Source organism: Dromaius novaehollandiae, unplaced genomic scaffold (assembly GCF_036370855.1).
Source record: "Dromaius novaehollandiae isolate bDroNov1 unplaced genomic scaffold, bDroNov1.hap1 HAP1_SCAFFOLD_45, whole genome shotgun sequence".
NCBI classification, from domain to species: domain Eukaryota; kingdom Metazoa; phylum Chordata; class Aves; order Casuariiformes; family Dromaiidae; genus Dromaius; species Dromaius novaehollandiae.
Window position 1 is genome coordinate 2,284,192 of NW_026991505.1, and position 24,138 is coordinate 2,308,329.

The 24,138-nt window shown below is 51.7% G+C and overlaps 1 protein-coding gene and 1 non-coding gene across 2 annotated transcripts; one reads left to right on the top strand and one right to left on the bottom strand.

The window, feature by feature from the left end:
* The first annotated feature begins 4,900 nt into the window (after positions 1 to 4,900).
* On the top strand, positions 4,901 to 5,053 carry LOC135327089 (5.8S ribosomal RNA). The gene has a single exon (XR_010387163.1). It is a non-coding gene; the product is annotated as a 5.8S ribosomal RNA (ribosomal RNA).
* Positions 5,054 to 17,486: 12,433 nt separating this feature from the next.
* Positions 17,487 to 18,455, bottom strand: LOC135327072 (olfactory receptor 12D1-like). The gene has a single exon (XM_064504689.1). It carries the CDS (start codon positions 18,453 to 18,455, stop codon positions 17,487 to 17,489), a length of 969 nt encoding a protein of 322 aa, XP_064360759.1.
* Between the last annotated feature and the right edge of the window lie 5,683 nt (positions 18,456 to 24,138).

The following is a 24,138-nucleotide window of genomic DNA, read 5'->3' on the forward strand; positions in this document are numbered from 1 at the left end:
AAAGTGGCCCACTAAGCACTTGCATTCCACGACCCAGCTCCACGCCAGCGAGCTGGGCGTCTTACCCATTGAAAGTTTGAGAATAGGTAGAGATTGTTCCGGCCCCAAGAACTCTAATCCTTCGCTTTACTGGGTAAAACTGCCGCCCGCAAGCGCCAGGTATTCCGAGGGAAACTTTGGAGGGGACCAGCTACTAGATGGTTCGATTAGTCTTTCGCCCCTATACCCGGGTCGGATGACCGATTTGCACTTCAGGACCACTATGGACCTCCACCAGAGTTTCCTCTGGCTTCGCCCTGCCCAGGCATAGTTCACCATCTTTTGGGTGCTAGCATGGACACTCGTGCTCCACTTTCCCGATGGAGCAGGCCAGACAGGCTGGTGGTGTGCCCTTGGCTGTGCCTCCACCTTGGGATCCCACCTCAGCCACGAGCAGGGGTGGGGAGAAAAGCGGTGGTGCTGCCAGCGACAGCTTCTGGGAAGCCGCCACGGGGGAAGGCGTGGCGGTGGTCCTCTCCCTCGGCCCCAGGATTTGACAAGAGCTGCTGCCTGGGGGCTGTAACACTCGCTGCCACGTGGTGGCAAGCCACCTGCCCACTGGGCCTTCCCAGCTGACCCAGAGCCGGTCGCGGCGCACCACCACGGGGGAAATGTGCCCGACGGGGCCGGCAGCTGGCTGGGTGGTGTTCCCTGGCCTGCCCCCACGAGGGGGGCGGAGGGGAGGCAGAGGCGAGGATCTGCAGAGACCCGAGCCGGCCGACCAAGCCTGCCGGGTTGAATCCTCTGGGCGGACTGCGCAGACCCCACCCATTTACCTCTTAACGGTTTCACGCCCTCTTGAACTCTCTCTTCAAAGTCCTTTTCAACTTTCCGTTACAGTACATGTTGACTATCGATCTCATGCTGATATTTAGCCTTAGATGGAGTTTACCACATTCTTTGGGCTGCATTCCCAAGCAACCCAACTCCGAGAAGCCCCGGTCCTGGTGCACTGCTACCGGCCTCACACCGTCCACGGGCTGGGCCTTGATCAGAAGGACTTGGGCCCCCCCGAGAGTGGCGCTGGGGATGGGGGCTTCTGTACGCCACATTTCCTGCACCCCACCCCAAGGTGGGGACTCGGTACTGGGCTCTTCCCTCTTCACTCACCATTACTGAGGGAATCCTGGTTAGTTTCTTTTGCTCCACTGACTAATATGCTTAAATTCAGTGGGCCACCATGTCTGATCTGAGGTCACAATTGGGTGGAGATGGGGCAGGCGTGCACCCGCCCCTCGCACTTCAAGTCCCAGAGGAGGCCCCAGACAAGGCAGAGTCAGTGGGCAAGCGCCTACCAGCCTGTGACTGACCAATAACCCCTGCAATGGGAGAAGAAGGTGGCTCAGAGGGCGAGGTGCTCCATCAAGTTCAGGAATAATGTAGGATGCAGCTCGTAAGCCTTGCTGTTGCACAGAGAACTGACTTTATCTCAACACAAAGGGCACTGGAGGGTGACCTTTGTTTTAGGTAAGCAGCTATAGCTGTTAACTGGACCAGGTGTAAATGTGTACCTGAGATAGCTCAGCCCAACACAAAGGAGAAGACCTCAACTACTAACAAAGGAATTTTGAAGAGAGCAACAGGCTTGAGCTGGCTTCAACCCACGGAGTCCTTCCCAGTGCCTGGGGACTCCCAGCGTCGTGACAGTGAGCATATAATAGACACCAGTGATTGGCAATCGCATTGGTATTGTGATTGAACTAAGTGTACACTTGTATTGTGATTTCAGTACATCATTGAATCAGTCTGCTAAATAATCTTGTGTAACATCAAATACCTTCAAAATAAACTTAAATATAAAACATTGCACTCTCCACATGTGCGCAGTATCTAAAAGAACCTGGTCAGAGAGTATTGGACTCTGACATGGCTGCCGCAGCTAGGACAGCCCAAGGCCCCTTCCAGGACGAGGGGGAAGCAGTGCAGTGACTGCAGTTTGCCACCACGGAGGTGGGAGGACAGCCAGGGGCCCTCCAACACACATGCACGGCAGTACGGTGCAGTACCACCACGGTACTCACCTGCAGACAGCCATGCAGGGTGGGGGACGAGGTTGACCTTTCCCCTGGGCCCGGATCCTGAACGTTCGCTCTCTCACGCACTCGCACAGCCCTCTGCCGGCAGCGGCTGGCTCCCCATCCCAGTTGCTGTCTCGGCTCTCACCCTGGCACAAGACAGCATAGCAACCCTTCCCTCCTTTCTCCTCTCACCACCAATCAATGCCTACGCTGCCCACTGCAGCAACACCTGCACTGTCACTGCCGGCCTCAACACAACACCACAGATGACGCCAGCTGGTGGGTGGAAGTGGCTCGACACACACTACGGAAGCGGGTGTGCCACGGGGAGGGGGCTCAGTGGGCACCGAAACGACACTGGTCGAGGAAGGGGGAGGGAAAGGGAGCCGGCCAGCCAGGGGAAAAATGGAGGGCAGACCCAAATGAGAAGGACGGGGAGCCCTCGCTCCCAACCTGGGACAACCCCTTTCTCACTTTGAGTCCAGCCCAGGTGCCTGGCTTGGCCTGGCCCAGCAGGGAGCAGTGCACCAGCCACACAGCCTGCCTCAGGGAGGGGGCTCCCTGCAGACCCCTGGCACTGGAGCCTGGCATCACTGGGCACTGCCCACTGGCCACGCACCCACAACCTACTGGACCCACGCTTCCGAGCTCTGAGCTTGCCTCTCCAGCCTCCAGCTCCACCATCCCAGAGATGGTGCCCACACCCACCCATGCACACACAGCCTCCCAGGCGACAGCACGCACTCTCCCAGCCCTTCTGTGGGCAGATGCCTTCGTCTCCCTACCTCCTCAAACAACCACCAAAGGTCCAGCAATAGCAACATTCAATGCTTTCAGATGACTGAGGTAACTCGTGCCATCTCTGTGAAGAATTTTGCTGTTGCCTTCTGGGAAGGACTTTCTCAAAAGGCACATGCAGTCCTGCATGCCACATTAAAAGCTAGCCTTACCTAAGCTGGCAAAGGTGTGGAGTATGTCTCCAGAGGAGAGGAGAGAAGAGCCCCCTCTAATGAAGAGCCTCACAATCCACTTTTGTCACTTCTCAGAGAGCCCAAGGTCAGTTAAGAAGCCAAAATTACCTGCAAACCACTTCCCTCTAGCACTGACTGGGAATCCCAGGAATTCCACGTCGTCAGCATTCAGGAGTTCTCTCACCTGCTCCTCCAGGTGCTGCTACTTCTGCACTTTTTTCTGCTGCTGTGTCCCCTAAAGATGACAAAGAACTTTCAAACTGGAATGTTCTGTCCACCCCCTTTGCCCGAGATCCATTTACCACAATTGAATCTGGCTTAAGGAGCTTGTTGGTCTTCTCCCTCAAACACTGTTCTGCCAATACCACCCAGTCTGTCCCCCTTGCTTCCTTCACCAGCATTTTGCACAAGATGTTATGCCTTTTCATCCAGGCATTTCCCATTCAGAAGGACAGTGCCTGCAGCCTCTCGCAACTCCTTCCCTCCAAGCCCCTGGCCTTCTCTCCACCCGGATGTTCAGTTCTGTGGTGAATGCAGGCTGCTACTCCAGGAGCAAAGGCCAGACTTAGAGCCACCATAGTGTCGACCTCACCATTATATTGGGTTTCTTTGGCAGAATCGGTTGCATGGGCATTCACATGCCTTATGGCAATTCAGCGTTGGGTGCTGGCTTCCCAGATGCTAGGCCATAGGGGCTTTCCCCATCTTTTCTTGCGTGAATACCCCATTCCATATACCCAATAGACCATACGTAAGGCCCTTATGTAGTGGCCAACTATCAGTGTATATAAATTGGGGCCCTTCAACCCTTTCTCCTTCTAGCCACGGACGTGCTAGAGGAGAATGCGACCTCGAGGAGGCCGTGGTCCCCCAGCCAAGGAACAGCTGGGTGGTACCATCTGATCCCTAAGGCTGAGCTCTAGATAAACCTCCCACCCCAGTCTCTTAACCTCTTCAGGCAGCATGCCACACAAGATGTTATGTCTCTTAATCCAGACATCCTGGACTACAGGGCAGTAGCCGATGATATGTGAGCAAGTCTCCCATTCCGCAGGACAATGCCTGCACCCCTTCGGTGCCCCTTCTCCCAGCTTGCGTGCCAAATACTCCCTGGTGGGATAGACATTGGCATGCAGCTGTATTGCTGTCAATTACTTCCTGTGAGGAATTCCCCGGTAACGTACAAGCCAATAGTTATGGATGCTATTGTTTTCTTAAGAAGTTCTTAATACCGTGGCCTTGTGCTTTTAGATTGGCCCAATTCTCTAAATCTCTTTTTCTCCACTTGCTAGGAATAGGATAGATGCTACGGGGAGCTGGAATTTCCCATTTGGACACCAACTCGCCTCCTTCCAGTGTGGTGGGAATTGTAACAGGGAGTTCATCCCCTGTTGATGGAACCTTGTCTGCTTTACCTCCTGTGGCGATCCATACCCTCTTGAACTCCTTCTGGATCTGGCGGGTGGAAGTGGCTCGACATGTGCTGTGGGTGTGTCGTGGGGGAGGGGGGCCCGGCAGGCACCAAAACGGCAGCAGTCAGGGCAGTGCAAGGGAAAGGCAGTCAGCTGTTGTCCCCACCCCCTGGACCCCGGACGGGAACAAGGGACCAGCGCACCACTGAGAGAGTGGTGGAGGAGAGCCCATACAGCAGCACTGGCGGTGGCGGTGGGCGGCGCCCTTCTCGTTCAGGTCTGCCCTTCTTTCCCCCTCCCGCCCCGTTCTTGTATGGTCAGCAAGGCGAGCCCTCTTTCTCTCTACTGTCCCTTGCTCAGCAGCCGGTGTCGACATGAGGAGGGAGGCAGAGCAGAGCGGGGTCCCTCAGGGGCTGCAAATGCTGTCCACTCCTCCCTCGGTGGGGACCGAAACCGAGACAACTCTTAGCAGTGGATCACTCAGCTTGTGCATCAATGAAGAAAGCAGCTAGCTCCAAGAATTAATGTGAATTGCAGGACGCATTGATCATCGACACTTCGAACGCACTTGCGGCCCTGGGTTCCTCCCGGGGCTACGCCTGTCTGGGTGTCTCTTGACAGTCAATCATCACCTGCGATGTGGCGTGGGCGCAGCAGTACCGCCCCTTGGCAGGCAGGGGAGGGCACAGTTCAGGTGTGCCCGGCCGTGCCTGTCCTCCCCTCCGAGCCCGGCGGCCGCCGCTGCACTGCACATCGTGTGCGGTGTGGCACGGCTGGGGCGCCTTGCAGGCCTGTTGCCCCGGGGAGAGGGGGCTTCTGTTTCTTCAAATCCCAAAGAGGCATCATCTTGCTGAGCCCCATGTAAGATTTCAGTTTGCTTCCAGATTTCATTTAGATGGGGAGAAATTCTCCCGCTTTGATCCACATATACACAGTGACTAGTATTTATTACTGTACCTACTCCTCCCTGAGATGCTAATAACATACCTAGAGCCATTCCGTTCTGGGTGGTTATTTTAGCAGTCTCTGAAACCTCCCCTTGTAAAGCTGTAATGGCATCAGAGGTTTTATTCCCTATTCTCTCAATAACTGCTGAAATATTTACCATTGCTTTTTCAAGTTCACTCACTCCCAACTGTGGAAACAGACACCTTGTGAATGAGTGAAACCGAGTAGGTTGATCCGTTAAAGGATTATTGATCCTCTTTTGTCTCCTCATGAATGTTCTTAGCCATGATCTTTGATATCTGTTATTCAGTTCTTTGTTACAGTAATGGTTGGGATTATTGCCCCTAGAGTACATGTCCCAGACCAATTAGGAGGCAGCACTTTTTGTGCCTTGCTCTCACACAACCAACACCATCCACTACCTTTCAGAACACGCCACCCATTTAGTTCCTTACTTGGCCACTTATAACCTATTTCAGGTATCCGAAAGCAATCTTCATAACTTCCTACCTTAATGGCTCCAGTACAGTTGATCGGCTGTTTTCCATAAAGTACAGGTTTCTCCTACTATTTATTTCTATTATTACATCTTCGGATACATTGATCATAATCTCCTGTCACACTCTGGACTTCCCATTCCTGTTCTGTTGTTTCATCATATTTTGGTTGATCACTATCATTTCTTATCTGTTTTATAAACTCCATAAAGGAAAAAAATAAGAGGCACTCCAATTAGCGGGAAGCCCTTGTTGGAATCTTCAGGGAAGTGGGCACACACCCAACAATCCCTCTGGTTAACTATCTTCATAGATTTCGTATTTACTTCCAAAGGAAGATTTTGACCCCCAAATCCTTCCTGATTCCCTTTAATTGTTTGGCTCAGGTAACCTAGAAAAACTAACCACCACATTTCTCCCCTGGTTGTTAAGAACATCATTTTTACGCAGATACCATAACAACAATATTAACCCTATTCCTAACAAACAGATTAAAGCAATTTTCCCCTGAATACAATCTAAATTTAAAACTGATTCACTTTTAATACAGCTCATCTATCTTTATATATTTTTAACGTTAAAGGGTGAACTTGTTCAGCTTTCCACGTCTCTCAAGGTACTGCTTTCACTCGGGTGTGGTGGATCCAGGAATCAATTCCCTGCAGTTTCACAGCAGTATTTGTTGTTAGCAGTACCAGATACGGTCCTCTCCATTTTCCTATCAACGGCTCATCCTTCCAGGTTTGAAGATATACTTGATCTCCCGGCTGGAATGAACGTACAGCTGAATCTAAAAGTACAGGAGATCTTAACTGGATGTACCTATGGAGAGAAGTAAGAACCTTTGCCATAGACAAGAGAGAATCACTTAAAATTTAATGGCCCTTAATGTGCATCTGAATTTCATTTCCAGTTAAATTTAACGTGTAAGGTTTACTATACAGAATCTCAAATGGACTAACTTTCTCCCTAACCCTTGGGGTTATTCGGATTCTTAATAATGCCAGAGGTAAAACATCAGTCCATTTCATCTGAGTCTCCTGACACAATTTCCCTCTCTGTCTCTTAGTTGTTTGATTCATTCTTTCCTTTTCCACTGGATTGTGGCTTCCAGGGGGTATGTAAATCCCATTTAATTGGTAGTATTTCTGAGATTTCCTGTACTATTTCTGCTATAAAATGAGGTCCCCTATCCAAAGAAAAGTCTTCTGGTCAATTTATTATGTCTTGGCAACACCACAATGCTGACTTGTTTGATGCTGAGGCAGAAGAGAATCCTGATTTGAATGGCGTGAAACCCTGATGCCAGCAGATTTGCCGTAGCGCATATAAGCACATTAAAGTGAGATATATCTTTTGAATACAGGTTAAAAATGACATTCTTAGCTGTTGCATTTTTAATAATAAAGACTACAACAGGTAGTATCCATTGCAGACACTCAAGTCTGACATAAACAAGTCCTGTGCCACACGATTTGCAAAAGGGGTGGTGGGGCAGTGGGGAGAGAAAGCTCCACCCGTGGAACCAGCGGCATCCCTTTGGTCCTCTTCGCCCTGGGTGTCTTGGAAAAGTTCAGAGCCCAATCAAAGCAAATCCAAGTCCCAAAGTCTCTGCGTGAGCGTGGTCTGGTGCGGTGTGTCCCGGGTGGTCACAGGGAGACCATTTCAGGGGTCGCGGCAGCTCAGTCCTGTTTCCATCAAGAACAGATGGCTTGTTCGGGGTTATGTTTTCATAGCTTTCGTCCACGGTGGTGATATGAGATAGAGAGAGATCAGAAGGAAGTACAGAAAAGGTAGAAGTGCGCACAGGAGTTATGAACAATTTTTAACAATACCTACTTTTAACAATAATCATGTCTAAAACTAAGCAATTTTTAACAATAACTTCTTTGAACAATAACATATCGAAAGAACAATATCTTAACATATCTACTTTTAACAATAACATCTCTAAAACTAACCGAACCAAAAGGTGTCCCAGGCCATGTTTGAGGGTTTGCCTATGGCGCTGGGGGATTAGTGGAGGAAGGTGATCGTCTACAATGACAATACCAAGGCAAACAAAGGCATATTAAAAAAGCAGTTAGAACGATAGCTAAAAGACCAAGTGCTGCAACATAAATTGATATGGTGTCATAGAACATGTTGTTTTCCATTCTCCTCGTGGTATAATCCACCGATGTATCCGTCGGCCAAGGTGTGACGGTGGAGTACCTCTTCTCTGTTACCCTCAGGGCTCCAGCGACGCAAAGATGGTGGTGGATTGCTGATTACAGCCCTCGTGGTCAATGCTGATGACTGTTATTACTGTTTCTTTGCTATTCTAGCACTTTTCCTCATGAACAAGCTGTAAGCAGTGTCCCTGGTAAAAAGCAGATGCAACCAGCCTTGAGGCACCCAGCACATGGAGCTGAAGCATGCCATAAAAGGAAAGGTTTCTGATTATGCTCTTTGATTGGTTAGGAGCATCTGGACCATGTGAGAGAGTACATAAAAGGCCTTGCTATGGGTGGGAGATGCAGAGTTGCTGCCATGTGCTCTTCTGTGCAGTGCTATAGAAATAAATCTTTTGTTCTGACCTAACCCAGAAGTATTGAGAATTTCTTCAACATGTTGCCTTTAACTCGGGCAGTCCTCTGCTGAAACAGAAGGTACCTTCCCTGTCAACATCAAGCACAGTCCCTCAAACCTGCTTCTGCCTCCACCCTCCCACAAGTTCTCTTCCCTCATGGGCTGCCCCACTCCATTCACTTGAGCACCTCTCCATGCCAGCCTGCTGCTTCTGAGCAGCTTCTTGCTGCAGAAGTAACCTCACAACCTATGGCCCAGCCCTCACACCTTCACTTACACCTCCCTCTTGCCTGCCTCTGCCCTCTCCTCTCTGTTCCACGCCCCTTCACTCCAACACGCAACACACCACATGCCCTGCCCTTCCTCTGCCTCCTAGGCCGCACACCCCTTCCAGCTAGGCTTACAAGATGGCTGGACGGTTAGGGGCTGCCAGGGAGCAGCTTCGGGCTGAGGCTTCAGGCATCAGTGGAGAGTTTGGGCTTTGCTTAGTGGGCTTATGGAAAGCTTTTGGGGGATGGTTCAGTTTTTTTGTCTTGTTAGGGAAAGCACGCTAGTTCTTTTCTTTGGGGTGGGGGAGTGGTGAGAGGAACTTGAGTGCCTAAATGCCTGTCCCCTCATCCCAGGCCTGAGCACCTGCTATGATGAGTGGGAGCAGGGGATTGGGCCCATAGCCTGGTGGTGTTTGGAGATGAGATTTGGAATCCCTGAGACACGTTTCCTTCATTCTCTGTTTTCACTCTCTTCCTTCCTGCAGGAAATGACTGCACTTCCTTCCCTTTCTGCAGGCCACATTCAGACCCTGTTCAACAAGGACCACCTTGGTCAGTTCCTGCCATGGGAGGTGGTTTCCACTTTGGGGAGCAGTCCGGCAGGACCCCTGCCCTTCTGATACCCCCATCCTCAGGATCACATCTCACGGGGCACAGAGCGACAGAGCCCTGGGGCACCTTGGCAAATGCTTGTCCTCAATCTCATGGCCCTTTGCCATGGCACCAATGCACTCCCATGGCCTGGTGTGTGCAGATAGCTGCGTGTCAATCCCTGCATACGTGGTTCTGGGAGGGGATGTTTGCCATCTCAGTATTTCCCCCAGAGCTCACCCTCTAATATGTTGTCACAGCCCTGGGCCCACCAAAAAGCTGTCACAGGTAGCTCAACTTCTGCCAGTGGGGACCTGGCAATTTCTATGCCTATTCCAAGGTATCTGGAAGTTTCCCTGAGGGAAGAACACAATCTCATTTGCTTAGTCGAAGTCACATTAGGGGTCAGTCTCTTGCTGCCAGTGATCAGCCCTCAAGACTAGAAGTCTTCTCTGTCCTCGATCCAAAAGAATCAAAATCCAAAGAGGCAATTTCAGAGGGTACAATGATAACAGGGGCGTCTCGCAGAGACCCTCTGGGACCACAGGACCTGGGCTGGCCCTGTAGAACCAAAGCCGCCGTCGCCTCGCATTTTCTCCAGATGATGGGGCAGATAGTCCAGACCCCCCTAATTAACACTGTTCCGGCAGTGAGAGGAGGCTTTGCTTCCCAGGGTCCTGGTGCCCAAGCAGGCTTTATTTCAAAGCCTTGACATCCTCCCTTTCGGAGTGTGAAGTGCAGGAATGCAAACTGCTTGTAACTCCCTTATCTTTCCAGCCTCCACCAGCTCCGGGCTCCTTTCTCACTGAACTAGGAGTGCAGCCTAAGGCTCCAGCAATTTCAGCTACACATGCTAAGCAAGTTTTATAGAAGTTGTGCTAAGCAGCTACCTCTAGACAGCTGCAGTTCAATAATTTACAGTCCAAGTCCCAAAGTCTCTGTGAGTCATCGCCACTGCCTAGTCCATATCATGACTTGAGTGGCTGTTAGCAGTATTTGCGTGAGGGTTTTAAAGTCTTGCAGTGCACCTTATGCTGATCAGGCTGCGCACTCCCCTTTCCAGCTGGACCAAGCTGGGACTTAAAACCCACTCAAACCCTGGGGATGGGACTCGCACCCATCCCCTGGTACGCCTTACGGTGGCCAGCCTGCATACCCCTTACAGTGCACTGTTACCAAACGAGAATTTAGAATTTAGGCGGGAATTTAAGACTCACCTTCTCAGTGCCTCTCGGTGCCAAAGATCCCAGGCGAACTGACCCGATGGCGCCAGATGATCGTTTGGCGATGAGAGGCCCCGACAGTGGTTGCCTAAGGTCCCATCAATCTTACTCCGGTTTTCCAGAATTTCGGCTAAGGGCGTCCCCTTTTCTATGCCAAAATTATTTCCCGTATTGAGTTTCTGAAAAGTGCGTCTCAAGCAAGTCAGGCAGCGCACTTCCTTACCAGTAACACCAGCCCCTGTGGCTGGTGGGATCACACACTCTCTTTCTCTCACTCTCTGGGAACTGCACTCACACCACCCGAGTCTTTAACCGCTAGGACTGCTGTCCCTTCACAGCGGGCGGCTTCATCAGCCGATGGGCGCCCCGGTCGGTTCCCAGGCTATACGCACTCTCACACACAGTACTGTTCACACTCACACCAGTCACAGTGACTCTAGACATGGCCCTGGGTCAAATGGATTGTCTGGGTCGTTTCCTGGGGAGTCCCGTCCACCCACCGCCCCCACCACCGTGTCGCTTGATGGAGGTGCTGTGGGGGCTGCGGGTGCCTCCGGTCCCTGTGTTTTCTTCTTGCTATGCTCTTTCAGGGTCTCAAGCATGGTACGCCACAGGGCTAAAAGTCCTGCCACCGTATTACTGGTTCTTGTTGCCGCATCCCACAGCTTAACTCCGATTGAGTCCCACGTACTGAGGCTATAAATCGTACTGGAATTCACCTCGGGACAGTTCAAGTGTGCCCACGCTAATAGCATTTTGAGATCTTGAGGGGGCATCTCTCTGCTGTGCTGTTTCAAAGTCTTTTGCATTACGTTTAGCACGGACCTATCTTGCGGGTAGATTCCATTTCCCGTGGCTCCCACGTGTTCCTGGCCGTTTACCTCCGTCCAGCGGTAGGTAACCTGTTGCACGCAATGCCGCTTCCTTTCAGCGGCTCCCCTTCTGCTTCCTTTCAGCAGCTTTGTTCAGCCGGGCTCTGCCACCGGTTCAGCTAACCGCTGCCTCTACAGCCCTGGACAAAGTCAGTCTTCGGTCCCTTTTCGGGAGCCATTTGTGGCGCTCTGATTCACGAACTCCGATGTGCTGGATCAGAATCAACTTTATTCAAGCAAGCAAGCCCTTTATATAAGCTCTACCCCGGATAGACACTTTCCCACAGTGATTTAAGGTACTTTCTATTGTCCTTGCAAGCACCACATTATACCTGCCCGAAGGTCATGTTCCCATCATCACTCCCTCATTCTGTGCGGTTACTCCCTATGTTCCCATACTGCTATCTGTTCAGCCCATGGCCTTCGGGCTCCTTAACTCTGTCTTGTCCGATCCCTCGCTGTCTGCCCCTACATGTAGTGACTAGAGGAGGGGAAGGAGGGAAGGCGGAAGGGTAGGGCTTCAGCTTAGTGGTGAGGCTTCAGGTCTGGCCCTGCCAGAGCAGCTCTCGCGGGCCCTGTGCCTGTGGCATCCCCAGTACCTGAAGCCTCCTGACCTCCCCAACACAGCTGCTGTCTCTTGGCCAAGAGCTTCGGGCCCTTCATGTGCTCCCACGCCGGCCTCCAGCTTCAGGCTGCTCACCTAAGCGCACACACAGCACCTCCTCATCAGCACCCAAGCGCTCTCCCCCAAAACCTGCCCCTGCCTCTGATGTTCCCCAACCTCTCTGCCCTCCTGTCATGACCCCGCCCTTCCCGGCACCACCTCACAATGCCAGCCTGCTGCTCCCCACCAATCGCCTTCCTGCACCACAAGGGACCTCACAACCAACAGCCCAGCCCTCACCCCTGCACTTGCAGCTCCCCCTCGCCTGCCTCTGCCCTCTGCTCTCAGCTCCATGCGCTTTCACTCCAAGACCAAACACCAGCCCTGCCAGGCCTCTGCCTCTGCCTGCCAGGCCCCAAATGCCTTGGCACTAGGCTTACAAGATGCCTGCAGGGATAGGGTCTTTGCGGGAGCAGCATAGGGCTTAGGCTTCAGGCATCAGTGGGGAGGTTGTGCTTTGCAGTTGCTGGGCTTTGGGAAAGCTTTTGGGTGATGGCTGAGTGCTGGCCTTCATGTTTCTGCTGAGGGTTTTGGGAATGGGTCAATCTTGTGGGATGAGGTGTGTGTTTGTGTGGGGCTGAGACCTAGAGCGTGCTCTAGCACTTGAAGGCAAGCGATGAGGGCTAGGCCTTAGCTTCAGACACAGGGCAAGAGTGAAGGTAGGGGGTAAGGATTCAGGCTGCAGCGTAGCGGTTTGGGTTTGGCCTCTAACGAGTAGAGGACGGGAAGGAGGGAAGGCGGAAGGGTAGGGCTTCAGCTTAGTGGTGAGGCCCTACCCTTCTGCCTTGCCTCCTTGCCCTTCTCGATTTGCCAAGGCCAAACCCAAAAGTCTACACTGAAGCCACAGTCTCTGCCCCCTTTCCCAAATTCTGCCCCTTTGCCTGAAGCTAATCCCAAGCCCTTATTGCATTCCTTCAAGTCCTGGACCGGGCTGCAGCCCTCACCCCCACTCCAACCCACAGCCCTCTGCCAAAGCTCTAGCCCCTACCGCAAACCCTGAGCACCAAGGCCAAGCCCTACACTGAGCCAGCAGCCAAAAGCTTTGCCTGACCCCACTAAGCACAAAGCCCAAAGCCTGCACGCATGCCTGAAGCCTAAGGCCAAACTTGCTCTGGCGCAGCCCCTAAGCACCCAGCCTTCTTGTAAGCCGAGCTGGAAGGGCTTGGGGGCCTGGGAGGCAGAAGAAGAGCAGGGCAGGTGGGGTGTTGGAGTGCAGGGGCGTGGAGCTGAGGGGAGAGGGCAGAGGCAGGCAAGAGGCAGGTGGCGGTGAAGGTGTGAGGGCTGCGCTGTAGATTGTGAGGTCACTTGTGCTGCAGCAATCTGCTTGGTGAGGGGCATGAGGCAGGCATTGTGAGGTTCTCATGGGAATATCCAGGGCATGGCAGGAGGGCCAGAGGTGGCTGGGGTGGCAGAGGTGGGCTGGGGGAACAGTGCTTCTTTTTTTACCAGGAGGTCTCTTCTGTTTCAGCCCTTGACTGCCCAAGGCAAGAATGCAACCTGTGAGGACAGGAAGGCTCCATTTTCTCAGGCATACCTGGCCTCCCTGATAGCATCTATGCAATGTAAAGCCATTTCCTCAGTGCAGTGCCTGTGCACTTGGCTCTTCTTCCAAAATTGGAGTCACAAAAGTGGTGATGGAATGGTATCCCAAAAGGGCCCGTTGCTTTGGTTTCATTCTCCACGGGCTCAGGTTGATGTGTTCAGTGTCCCATTGTAAGCTGTTAGGGAACCAGGTTTAGATTCAGGGTTCACTTTTGGGGCCCTGTGTCAGTGGAGATGGTTAAGGATCCCAGAGTAACCTTCCTGAGGCTGTGACACATTTGTTTGGGTGGGTGATGGCTGAGCATCTTCCTGGAGAGGCAATAAGCTGCCAGCAGAGCTCAGAGCATTTTTGGGAACATCATACAGTGGGGGTGGGCAGTGAGTGGAGCCGTACAACACAGGAGACCATCCAAGGTGGAGTCACCGAGCGGTAAAGAGCAAAATCAGGAAATGCATAGGTAAAGGAGGGCTCCGCAATCCCAGGAGAGGCCGTGGAGACCCAGCAGGCTCAGGGAAGAGAGACTGGAGAGCCATCCTTGTACTCTCTTTGGCATGCCATAGGCTGGCTCCAGTGCAGCCCCATAACATATCTTGTGCCCTCGGAAATGCTGCCTGGGCCCTCCGAGCACCCTCCACAGCCACATAAAACGGGAGGCGGGGACTGTCAGTGGCATGAGAACCATCCTCTTGGGTCTGCTTCCTGCTCTCACGAGAATGGGCACAGTGGAGTCGCCTCACGGCCCTGTGGCACCACCATTGGCTCTCTGCTGAGCAGCAGTGCCTGCACGGAGCCCTGCAGGGAGCACAGGGGAGGGGGACCTGGAGCAGCTGGCCAGGCCAGCGTGGACACCCTCATCTGGGGAAGGGCTTTCTGGGGAGCAGGGACGTGCCTGGAGGGGAGCAAGGGGGTGGTTCCCAGGAAAGGTGAGAAGTGTCATGGCTTCTTTATAAAAACTGCTAAGGATATGCATATGATCAACAGTTGTCATCTGTGGACACTGTGTGGTTCAAATCTCAATACGATACAACCTGGCAACTCTGAGAAATATCGGAGTCTTTGGAACAACCCTTGGGTTGGACTATCAAGACCAGAGTTGCAGGAGAAACTTCAGTCCTGGACATTGTTCACATATTCAGAGGATAAATTGTCAGAGGGCCAGCTTACCCAAATAAATGGACAAATACTTGATTGGGCAATCTTTCTCACGATCATGTCATCACCACCAGCAAACTCTAGGTTGGCTGGATCACTTTAACCTGGAAAAGGGACCTAGCTAGGTGTTTACATAAGGTGTACGTAGGTGTTTAATAAATAGCCACATGCCACATCAACTAATTAGTGGTGCTCATGAATGGATCAACAAGATTCTCCCTGTCCCTGTCTACCATCCAGTGAAACCACAGCCAAGGGAATGGGCTTGGTGCAAGCAGTGGGGAAAGAAGACCCTATTGAGATTGACTCTAGTCTGGCACTGAGAAGAGACATAAGAGGTCTGAATGGACCTCTCTGAAAGCACATGAGAGGAGAAGAAGTGGGACACTACTCTGGTGGTATTTTCACTCACTTGGCTAGGTAGGGTTGATCAGGTGCTGCACATGGCTAGACAAACGTGCTGCCCTGTTCGCACTCGGCCAGTCCATTTTAAACTCTTTTCTCTCATGCTTCTTTCTCCCCAGTCCCCTTTAGGCAATAACCCCTCCAGTCCACAACGTTGTCAAGGAGAGTCACTCGGGTGGCCTCATCTGGGAGCGTACACCCCCTCCAAGGCCCCAGGGACATAATCGCTGCCCCAGGAATGTCCAAATCTGGGTGCTCCTTTGCAGTGATTAGGCTCCTGGCATTCCTCTGCCATCACTGATCATCTGTTCTTTGTATTGATGGTGACTAGCCTTCCAACACATAAACTCACAGTTTAGTCCAGTGTTTGGCCCATATGTTCTGCAAGTGTTAACAAGCCACAGAAACGATATGCAGAGGAGTTACTGTGCAGCTCTGGGCACAGTGTAATCTGCTTCTCCATAAAATGCATTCTTAGGAAAAACAGGCACTGGCTAAGGTTGAACAATAAGAAAAGAGTAGCAACTGGGAGAAAACTGGAAGCTGCTTCTTGTTGACCTTGCCCCACCCCTTGCAATCGACTTCCTAAGAAAGCATGGGATCTCATTTTGCTCCTGTTGTAGATGACTGCATTAATCAATGCAGACACCGCGCAGTAAAAAACAAACAAACAAACAAAGAGCTACTATGAAGTTAGTGGCTAGGTATAGGTATAAGTATATATAGGTAGTGGTGTATATAGTAGTGTAAACAAGGAAGGAGGCAGCAGCAAGGCACAAAAATATAAATCACACCACCCTCCTATAGAAGGTAGTCTTAGACCCACAGTGACGAGCTTAACATGGAGCATTATTATGCATATAAAAGAGCCCATGTCTAAAAACAAACCCAAGAAGCCTGTTTTCACAGAAGGATGAACTGGAGCAAGACAGTAAGGGGATTTCACAGGTGATCTGGCTCAAGTCATTGCCTCTGCTGAAGGATACAGCATGCATGCAGAAAGGTGGGTTGCAAGGGAGCACTCACATTGTCTTTGGCCAGTTAGAAACAAATATTAACTCTTAAAGACCTAAAAACACTTACAAGATCTCAGACTCAAAGAGTGGTCCTATGGGAACAGGCGGTCAGGACCCTTGGGACACTGTCTCTGACAGTATCTGGTCTGGAGCATTGTTTAGGAGAGGAAGAATCTCTTTTGACACCTTCAAGCACATGGCATGAAAAATTTGGCATTCAGGGATTACTTGAGGCCCTAATAGAAATATTTACTATCATCATCATCATCATCATCATCATTCTATAATACTGTTAAAAATGATAATAACAACAATACTAGAAGCAGCCTTTTTAAGGCTTATGGTAGGAGTCTCAACATGGAATGTGTTGAGCAAGTAGATATTGTGTGAAACACACCTGGCATGTTGGTGAAGTTTATGAATATGTGGAAAAAACCTGTAGGACAGGTAAGAATCAAAAGATCTCTCCAGCTGTTACTCTTAATCCCCATCACCCAAGCTCACCTTACCTTTAAGCCCTAAGGATCAGTTCTGGAAGCTTTCTTCAACTGGAATCCACCATTCCCACTCATTTTGAGATTAAGGGTGAGATTCAATCTGAGATTAGGACACCTACATTTGGGGTTCCAAATGTACCTTCCTCCCTGTGAGACAAGTGCCTGAACAGCAGTTTTAACCACTGTGAATCTAGGCAATGGGGGTGGGATTCAGTTGCCCAACATAGGTGTTTAGCACCATCTCAGATGCCCTAAGATAGCTGACAGCCATACAGGGCTGGTAGATCTGTCACAGGACCTGTGCCTTTCTGGAGCAGCTGAGAGACACCAGCTGAGATACACAGAGTATTTCAAGTGGCATGACATACATGTCTGCACATGGCCAACTGGATCCAACAAAATCAACTGAATCCCTCCTTGTCTATTGGCTTTAGGCTAAGATGAATCATGTCCTGACTTCTCTTGACAGCTCTGACTGGGGGTGGGATTCAGCTGCCGAAAGAAAGAAAGAGAAAAAGAATCAAGTGACGTTTGAGGGTAAATCACTCTAAAAAAGGTGTTTTTATTGAAGTATCACTCTCTGGAGCCGCTTCTCTTCTCCACTTGGAGGAATGGGAGTGGCTGTTCCACCAACATGCACTCTTTATGCACTGATATTGCCCAAGACAGGAGACATAGGGCCATATGCAGTAAGTAGGATTTTTCTGAAGGGACCCAGGCTGTTGGCAGTGAAAAGCAGATTTCTGCACAAGACATTCTTGAGCCAAAAGCTCCTCTGATTGCATTGTCCATTGCCTACTACCCCACACGAGCTGCAAGGCAGAACATTTTCTGCACTAGTAACTGTCTGGAGAAAAGTCTTCTCTTTAGGGCATGTTTCACCTCCGCATTCCTCAGGGTGTAGATCAAAGGGTTGAGGACGGAGCTGACAACATTATACATAAGTGTGGCTATCATGTCCCGCCTGGGTGAACTCCCTGAGGAAGGTGGCACATAGTTAAAAATAACAGGGACATAGAATAAGGCCACTACTGTGAGATGGGAGATGCAAGTGGAGAAGGATTTCCTCCTTCCCTCCCTCGACTGGACTTTCAGTCGGAGGAAGGAAAAGATGTACAGGTAAGAAAAGAGTGTGAAGACAAAGGGGCCTATCGCTATATTCCCCGTGATGATGCTGAGCAGGTGCAGGTTGAGCTGGTTGCTGTTGCAGGCTAGTCTCACCAGGGGCTTGATGTCACAGAAGAAGTGGTGGATGTGGCTGGGGCCACAGAAATGGAGCCGGGAGGTCATGACTGTGTGCATCAGAGCATGAAGGAAGCCAGTAGCCCAAGCGGCTGCAGCCAGCAGCAGGCAGGCCCGTGGGCTCATGATCAGGCTGTAGCGCAGCGGGTGGCAGATGGCCACAAAGCGGTCATAGGCCATGACAGCCAGCAGCAAAGCTTCGCTGCTGCCCAGGAAGTGGAAGAAGTGGAGCTGGCTTAGGCAGCCAGTGTAAGAAATACCCTGGTGCCCCCAGAGGAACCCAGCCAGCATCTTGGGGATGGTAACTGTGGAGTAGAAAATATCCAGGCAGGAGAGGTTGCAGAGGAAATAGTACATGGGGATGCGTAGCCGAGGTTCACATATCACCACAGTCACAATTGCCACATTCCCCAGCAGGCTGGACAGGTAGAGCAGGGAGAAGAGCATGAACAGGAACTGCTGCAGCCCTTGAGGGCTGGACAGGCCAAGCAGGATGAACTTGCTCACCTCTGTCTGGTTATCCATCCCTGCAGGGAAAGAGAGAAGAACTCAGCAGTAGCTTGCTGTCTTTCTGTCCTGAGCTGCTATTTCCATTCCCCAGAGTCCTCTTCCATAAGGTGCAGCAGCAGCTGATGCTGCCTCATGAATGAAAGAGATCAGATACTGAGTCCGGAAAGGGACACAAAAGAATCCCTTGATTTTCCACCCCAGCTGTTGCAACAAATACTAGAAACTGTTGTAACCTAGATGGCCAGTACTGATGCCAGAGCTGCTACCTGTGTACCAGCTCACTGAAAGGAATGGTGTGTTTGAGGACAGCGAGAAAAGAAAATGGGAGGAAGGAAGGAAGGGAGTGAGGTAGGAAGGGAGAGAAGGAGGAAGAGAGGCAACAGAAGTTGGTTACCTAGTTTTTAAGTGAAGATCACTCTGAAATCCTGTTTTCCTTTCTTTTATTCAAAGAAGTTTTTCTAATAAGTTTTCTTCATTCCAAATCCTAGCTGAATATACTGTATCTTTCCAAAGCTGAAGTATTATAGAAGTATTAGAGTAGATCACATATAGTACACCACTTTCAAAGAGGACTAATTCGGACTGTTCGGTGGTGTCAGGAAACCTTTATATAGTCCTCCCTGTCACGGAAACAATCACATTTCTTTCCAACAAAGGAAAATGTCCATCTCTCTGATAACTCCTCTTGGGATCAAGCCTCTGAACCTTATGGGACTTCAGTGCAGAAAACATCAAGGCATAGCGTTTCAGGCACACAGAAAACTAATGATGTTGTGGGGAGCTGAACTGATTACTGATTATTTGCACAGCCAGCTCTCATAAGCAGGAGGAAGCTGTAGAATCAAAAGCCATTTCTGGAAATATGCAAGGTTATAGCACATCATTCTCAGGAAGACTAACAGTTTTAATGGGGAATTTGCCAAGGAGTTTGACACATGGTTTTGTAATTCCCAAGGATAATACATGGAATAAGTATCATGGCTTCCTTTGACCTGCTGCAACTGCACAGCTGGACTCTGCCTCTGGCTTAACATCTTTTGCTCCCTTTATAGTCCATGAGGAGCTTAAAATGCTTTTTCTTTTCTTTTCACTTCTAAAGATGGAGATAACAAACTATGGTGATTTTCTGAAGGCCTCAAATACCTGTTTCACTGTCCCCTCTGCAAGCTGTGTTTGCCATGAGCAATGGCATCTGAAACCTCCATAGAAGTGCCCAGGTGCCTGATTGAGAGCACACAGAGGCAGGGGCTGGTGGGGCAGCAGAAGACCCTGCAGGTGCTGTCATAGTTTGCACAGCCCGTGGTGGTGGTGGTGGCCATCACAGGGCTGTACTGCGCTGGCAAGTCCCACCTCATGAACAGGCTGGGTTGTGAGAGGATGGATGAGAGAGGTGGGGAGCCACACAGGTCCCGGCCCTGGGCAGCAAAGATGCCTCCATTTTCCTGCTCTGTAGCTGACACTGCTGAGCCCCTTGCATCCCCTCCACAGGTTTCTCCCTGGCCTTCCCCATGCAGGCCCATACCAAAGGTATCTGGCTGTGGTGTGTGCCTCAGCCCTGTCAGCCTGGACACACGCTGGTGCTCCTGGACACTGAAGGGCGGGGTGATGCGGAGAAGGTGTGGGAGAAGCAGAGGCTTCCTTTTGTGCCTACAGAGAACTTTGTGGAAGCTCTCAAGGGCCCAGGCATGTGGCAGGACTCAAGGTGTTCTCATTGCCTGCACTGGTGTGCCAGGAAGAGACACAGGCTGTGGGGAAGGAGGCCAGTGCAGAGCTGACTGGATAAAGTCTTCTGGCTGATGAAGTCCTGTCTGGCATCCTTCACCTCTGCCTTCACCTGTCAGAGCCCTCATTCTGCCTGGGATGCTGGCTGTCTGCAGGGGACTGGAGCCAGTCTGTGGCTGGGCCCATGACAGTTTGTGGGACACCGCCTCTTCACAGCCACTCTCCCTCTCTTTCTGGATCTTTGATTACTCAGCAGCCATCAGGCTGGTGGGCCTTTTGAGATCCGGTGGCTGGCAGGGAGCTCCAGGCTTTTGAACTGGAGCTGTCTCTGTGGTGCTGACAGCCAGAGGAGCTAGGAGAAGGCTCGTGAGGTTGACAAGCTGCCAAATTCCTCAGCACTTGCTGGTAAACTTCAGCAGACCAGGAATGGGGAGCTCAGGGAGTCCTTTAATAATCAGAAGCCTGTGGGACTCGGAGAGTTAGGAGTTGAAGACAAGGCGGCTACAGGAAGACATGGTGATGTCACGTGTGGGGGGTCTCTTCAAAAAGCTGACCCTGCCATGGCCCATGGTTAGGCATTCAGGGCCTGGGGATTTGGGGCTTTGCTCACTCTTAGGGGGCCTTGCACAGAGTTTCTTGGTATGAGCCAAGGCTGTTTGTTCCTGGGAAACACCAAGAATGACGCATGGATCTTCGTGCTAGCCATACTGCTGTCCCGCACTCTGGTCTATAACAGCAAGGGCACCATCAACCAGCAAGACATGGACCAGCTGCAGTGTCCTCAGTGGGGCAGCAGCACCATGGATGCCCCATCTCCCTCAGCAGTAGCTAAGGGGTCCACACATCTCAGCTCCTCAAACGGCTGCTTTATATGGGGAGATCAGAGCCTGCTGGTGATGCCCAGTGACCAGGCTCTGGATCCTCAGGGATCCTGTGCTCCAGATCTCAGGGCTGAGGGTTTGAGCCCTACTCCTGCTGGTGACTCCAGGCTGCTCTCTGTCCATGCAGAATCTCCCCTTTTCCCCATCAAATGCTGATGGGTGGGGAGGGTGGGGTTAGAGTTAGGGTTAGCCCCTCCCTGCATGAGGATCCAGCGTCTCTGTTTCCTTAGCCAGCTCCCCAGCTATGTGATGAAACTGATGGAGAATGTAAAGGTGAAAGCAACACCTCGGGAGAGTGGAGATGAACTGGAGGATTCAGATAAAGTTTCCTAGTTCTTCCTGACCTTTGTCTGGGCCGTGCGGGACTTCACATTGCACCTGAAGGTGGATGGGGAGGAAATCTCTGAGGACGCGTACCTGGAGAATGTGCTGAAGTTAAAGCCTGGTAGGGGAATGGTGCTGTTCCCAGTGCTGTGCTTCAGGAAGGGCAGGATGTGTCCAGCTCTGGACAGCTGCATTTCAGCATAAGGCAACAAAAGCCCAAGCCCTGTGAGCTTGCTCCCTGGCCTACCTCCGCAGGTAGCAGCCGGGAAACCCATCTCTATAACCATTCCCGGGAATGCCTCCACCAGATCCCCCCAGACTGGAAGTGCTTTGGTTTTGACCAGCCGACCAACAAGAGGGACCTGCCACCCTTGGAAGAGCTTCATAACAGGGAGATTGAGCCTGAATTCCAGGAGCAGCTGGTGACATTCTGCAGCCACATCTGGGAGAAGTCTGCACCCAAGACCATCCATGGTGGCAGCACAGTAGTAATGGGGAACTGTGAATGCCAGGGTCCAGAAGGTCAGGGCTGGCTAGTGGCTCTTGGGACTGTGTCTGGGGAAGGCTCAAATGCACAGCCAAATGATGCAGGTGGGAAATGGAAGAGCTTTTCCACTGGCTGCTGTACTTGCCTCTTGATTGAGAGCCACATCTCTCCCGTTTCCCCTCCCTGTACCCATTCTTGCTGCTCTGCCCCTTTGCTGCTGTTGCAGACTGAGCATTGTGGCTTCACCACTCCCAGCTGCTCAGAGCTGAGGATGGTCCTCAGGGCACCTTCACTCCTCAGGAAAGGCACTCCCTGAGGGTTGTCACAGGGACCAGCATGTGGTTGAGTCCCACCTCTCAGAGACTAGGGAGTGACAGAGAGCTCCTCATCTACCAGTGGCAAACTTCTAGAAAGGTCTCATCCCCATGGGAGTGTGCTACCATGCCCTGGGACCTCTTCCCCATCCTAGAGGATCTGGGTCAGGAGGGATATCTGGAGGTCTATATCCACACCCTCTGCTCTGAGCATGGCTAACTTCCCAGTTAGATTGTCTTGGTCAGTACTTTGTCCAGACAAGTTCTGAAAATCTCTGGGCCCCTGCACCACTACTGCTCCACTCTGATGCTGACAGTTTTTTCCCTAATACCCAGCTGAAATGTCCCTTGCTGCTGCTTGTGCCCTTGTGCCTATTGCACCTTCTCCTTCTGTTCCCCCGGCCTGCTCTGAGCACCTGCTTTGGACTGAGCAGAGACAGGCACTGCTTATTCCGACCTGGGGTCAGAGGAGGGCACATGGAGACTCACCTTTACCCAGGTCTCCAACAGCTCCTCCCACAAACCCCAGGCAGGGAATCACTCACTGGAAAGCAGTCCTGAAAGAAGACTATGAAGTAGAAGGGAATGCTCTGGTGAGCTGCCGCTCTTGCACACCTGGACTCTGCATTTCATCTATGGGCACTCTAAAGAGCGATGCCTGTGGTTTCAGCTCCAGGCACATCCTAGACTCCCCGTGACCAACAGCGAGTCCCTGCCACAACTGTTGGGGGCTGCTCTGGCTTCAGAGGGGCTGCTGGGGGAGCACTGGGGCTGGCGCTGCTCACCCTGCACCTCCCATCCCAGGGTGCCTCTTGGGCTCCTGGCAGCTGTTGCAATGATCAGGAGGGAGAGCCTGTTCCATACCAGTGCAAGGCACCAGGGTAGTGTTTCTTATGATCCCAGCAAGAAAGGCACTCAGACTCTATAAGGTATTGCTTAAAATACCATTTATTGGAGCTGACACAAGAAGGAAAAAGAGGAAAGATAGTACTATGTCCTCTTAGATGCTGAGAACCCCAAGCTGTGCAGCACTGGACAGACCTCCAATCAGGGCATGGCATGGCACAGCACACGGTGCAGATCCCATCCATGGAGAGGTTCACCAGCACCTTGCTCTTTAGGGCTCTTACAGGATTTCCTCAGAAGAAAACAATCCTATTCATCATTTATAGTGTCAAAAGGAGGTTTGCATGAGAACTTGCTCCTTCTCTTGAGATAAAGACAAGGGCACACAGGTGGTGGAATTGCCAATAGCAAATGGGAGCTGTCTACAGGCAGGTGTTACAATACGACAAGAAAGTTTGTCCTGCAGCCAAGGGACACGTGCAGCACAGCACAGGCTTGAAGGCCAAGCTGTACGTGCAGCAAGGTGCAGCACAGCACGGCACATGCCTGTGCCTGCTCAGGTTACCCGTTATGTGGATCACCAACTCCTCGATGTACAATAGTCTTCCAGTTAGGATCACTAGCGAGCCCTGTCTTGCTTGGGTCCAGGGGCAGCTTGGGGGCCTCAGCAGTGTGGGAGGGAGAGGCGGGAGATACCTGAGTGCAATGGAGGTGCTGCTCTGGGGTCTGGGACCTGGCAGAGATGGCTCTGCCCTGGATACTGCCTGTGGAGCTGGTTCCCAAGAGAGAAATGGTCTCAGCTGTCCCCAGGGCATGGGTGAGTGACAGGAGAGAACCCGAGGAGGCCAGGCCTGGGACAGGGATGGGAAATGGCTCTGTTGGAGGTCTCCCACAGAGGGGATGAGCTGGGCCTAGAGTGCCAGGGGCCATCATGATGTGGCACAGCCCCAGGGCATGCTCTGCCGGCTGCCAGAGTGGGGCTGGGCTGTGATACCAGTGCCAGGAGGCCTTCCCCAATGGGCTCCCAAGCTGCCAGCTGGCTCCCAGCCCTTGCCTTAACGCTGCTCACCCGAATGAGCTTCCCAGGGCCTGCAGGGCCTGCAGAGCTGGTTCCTGCTCTGTGC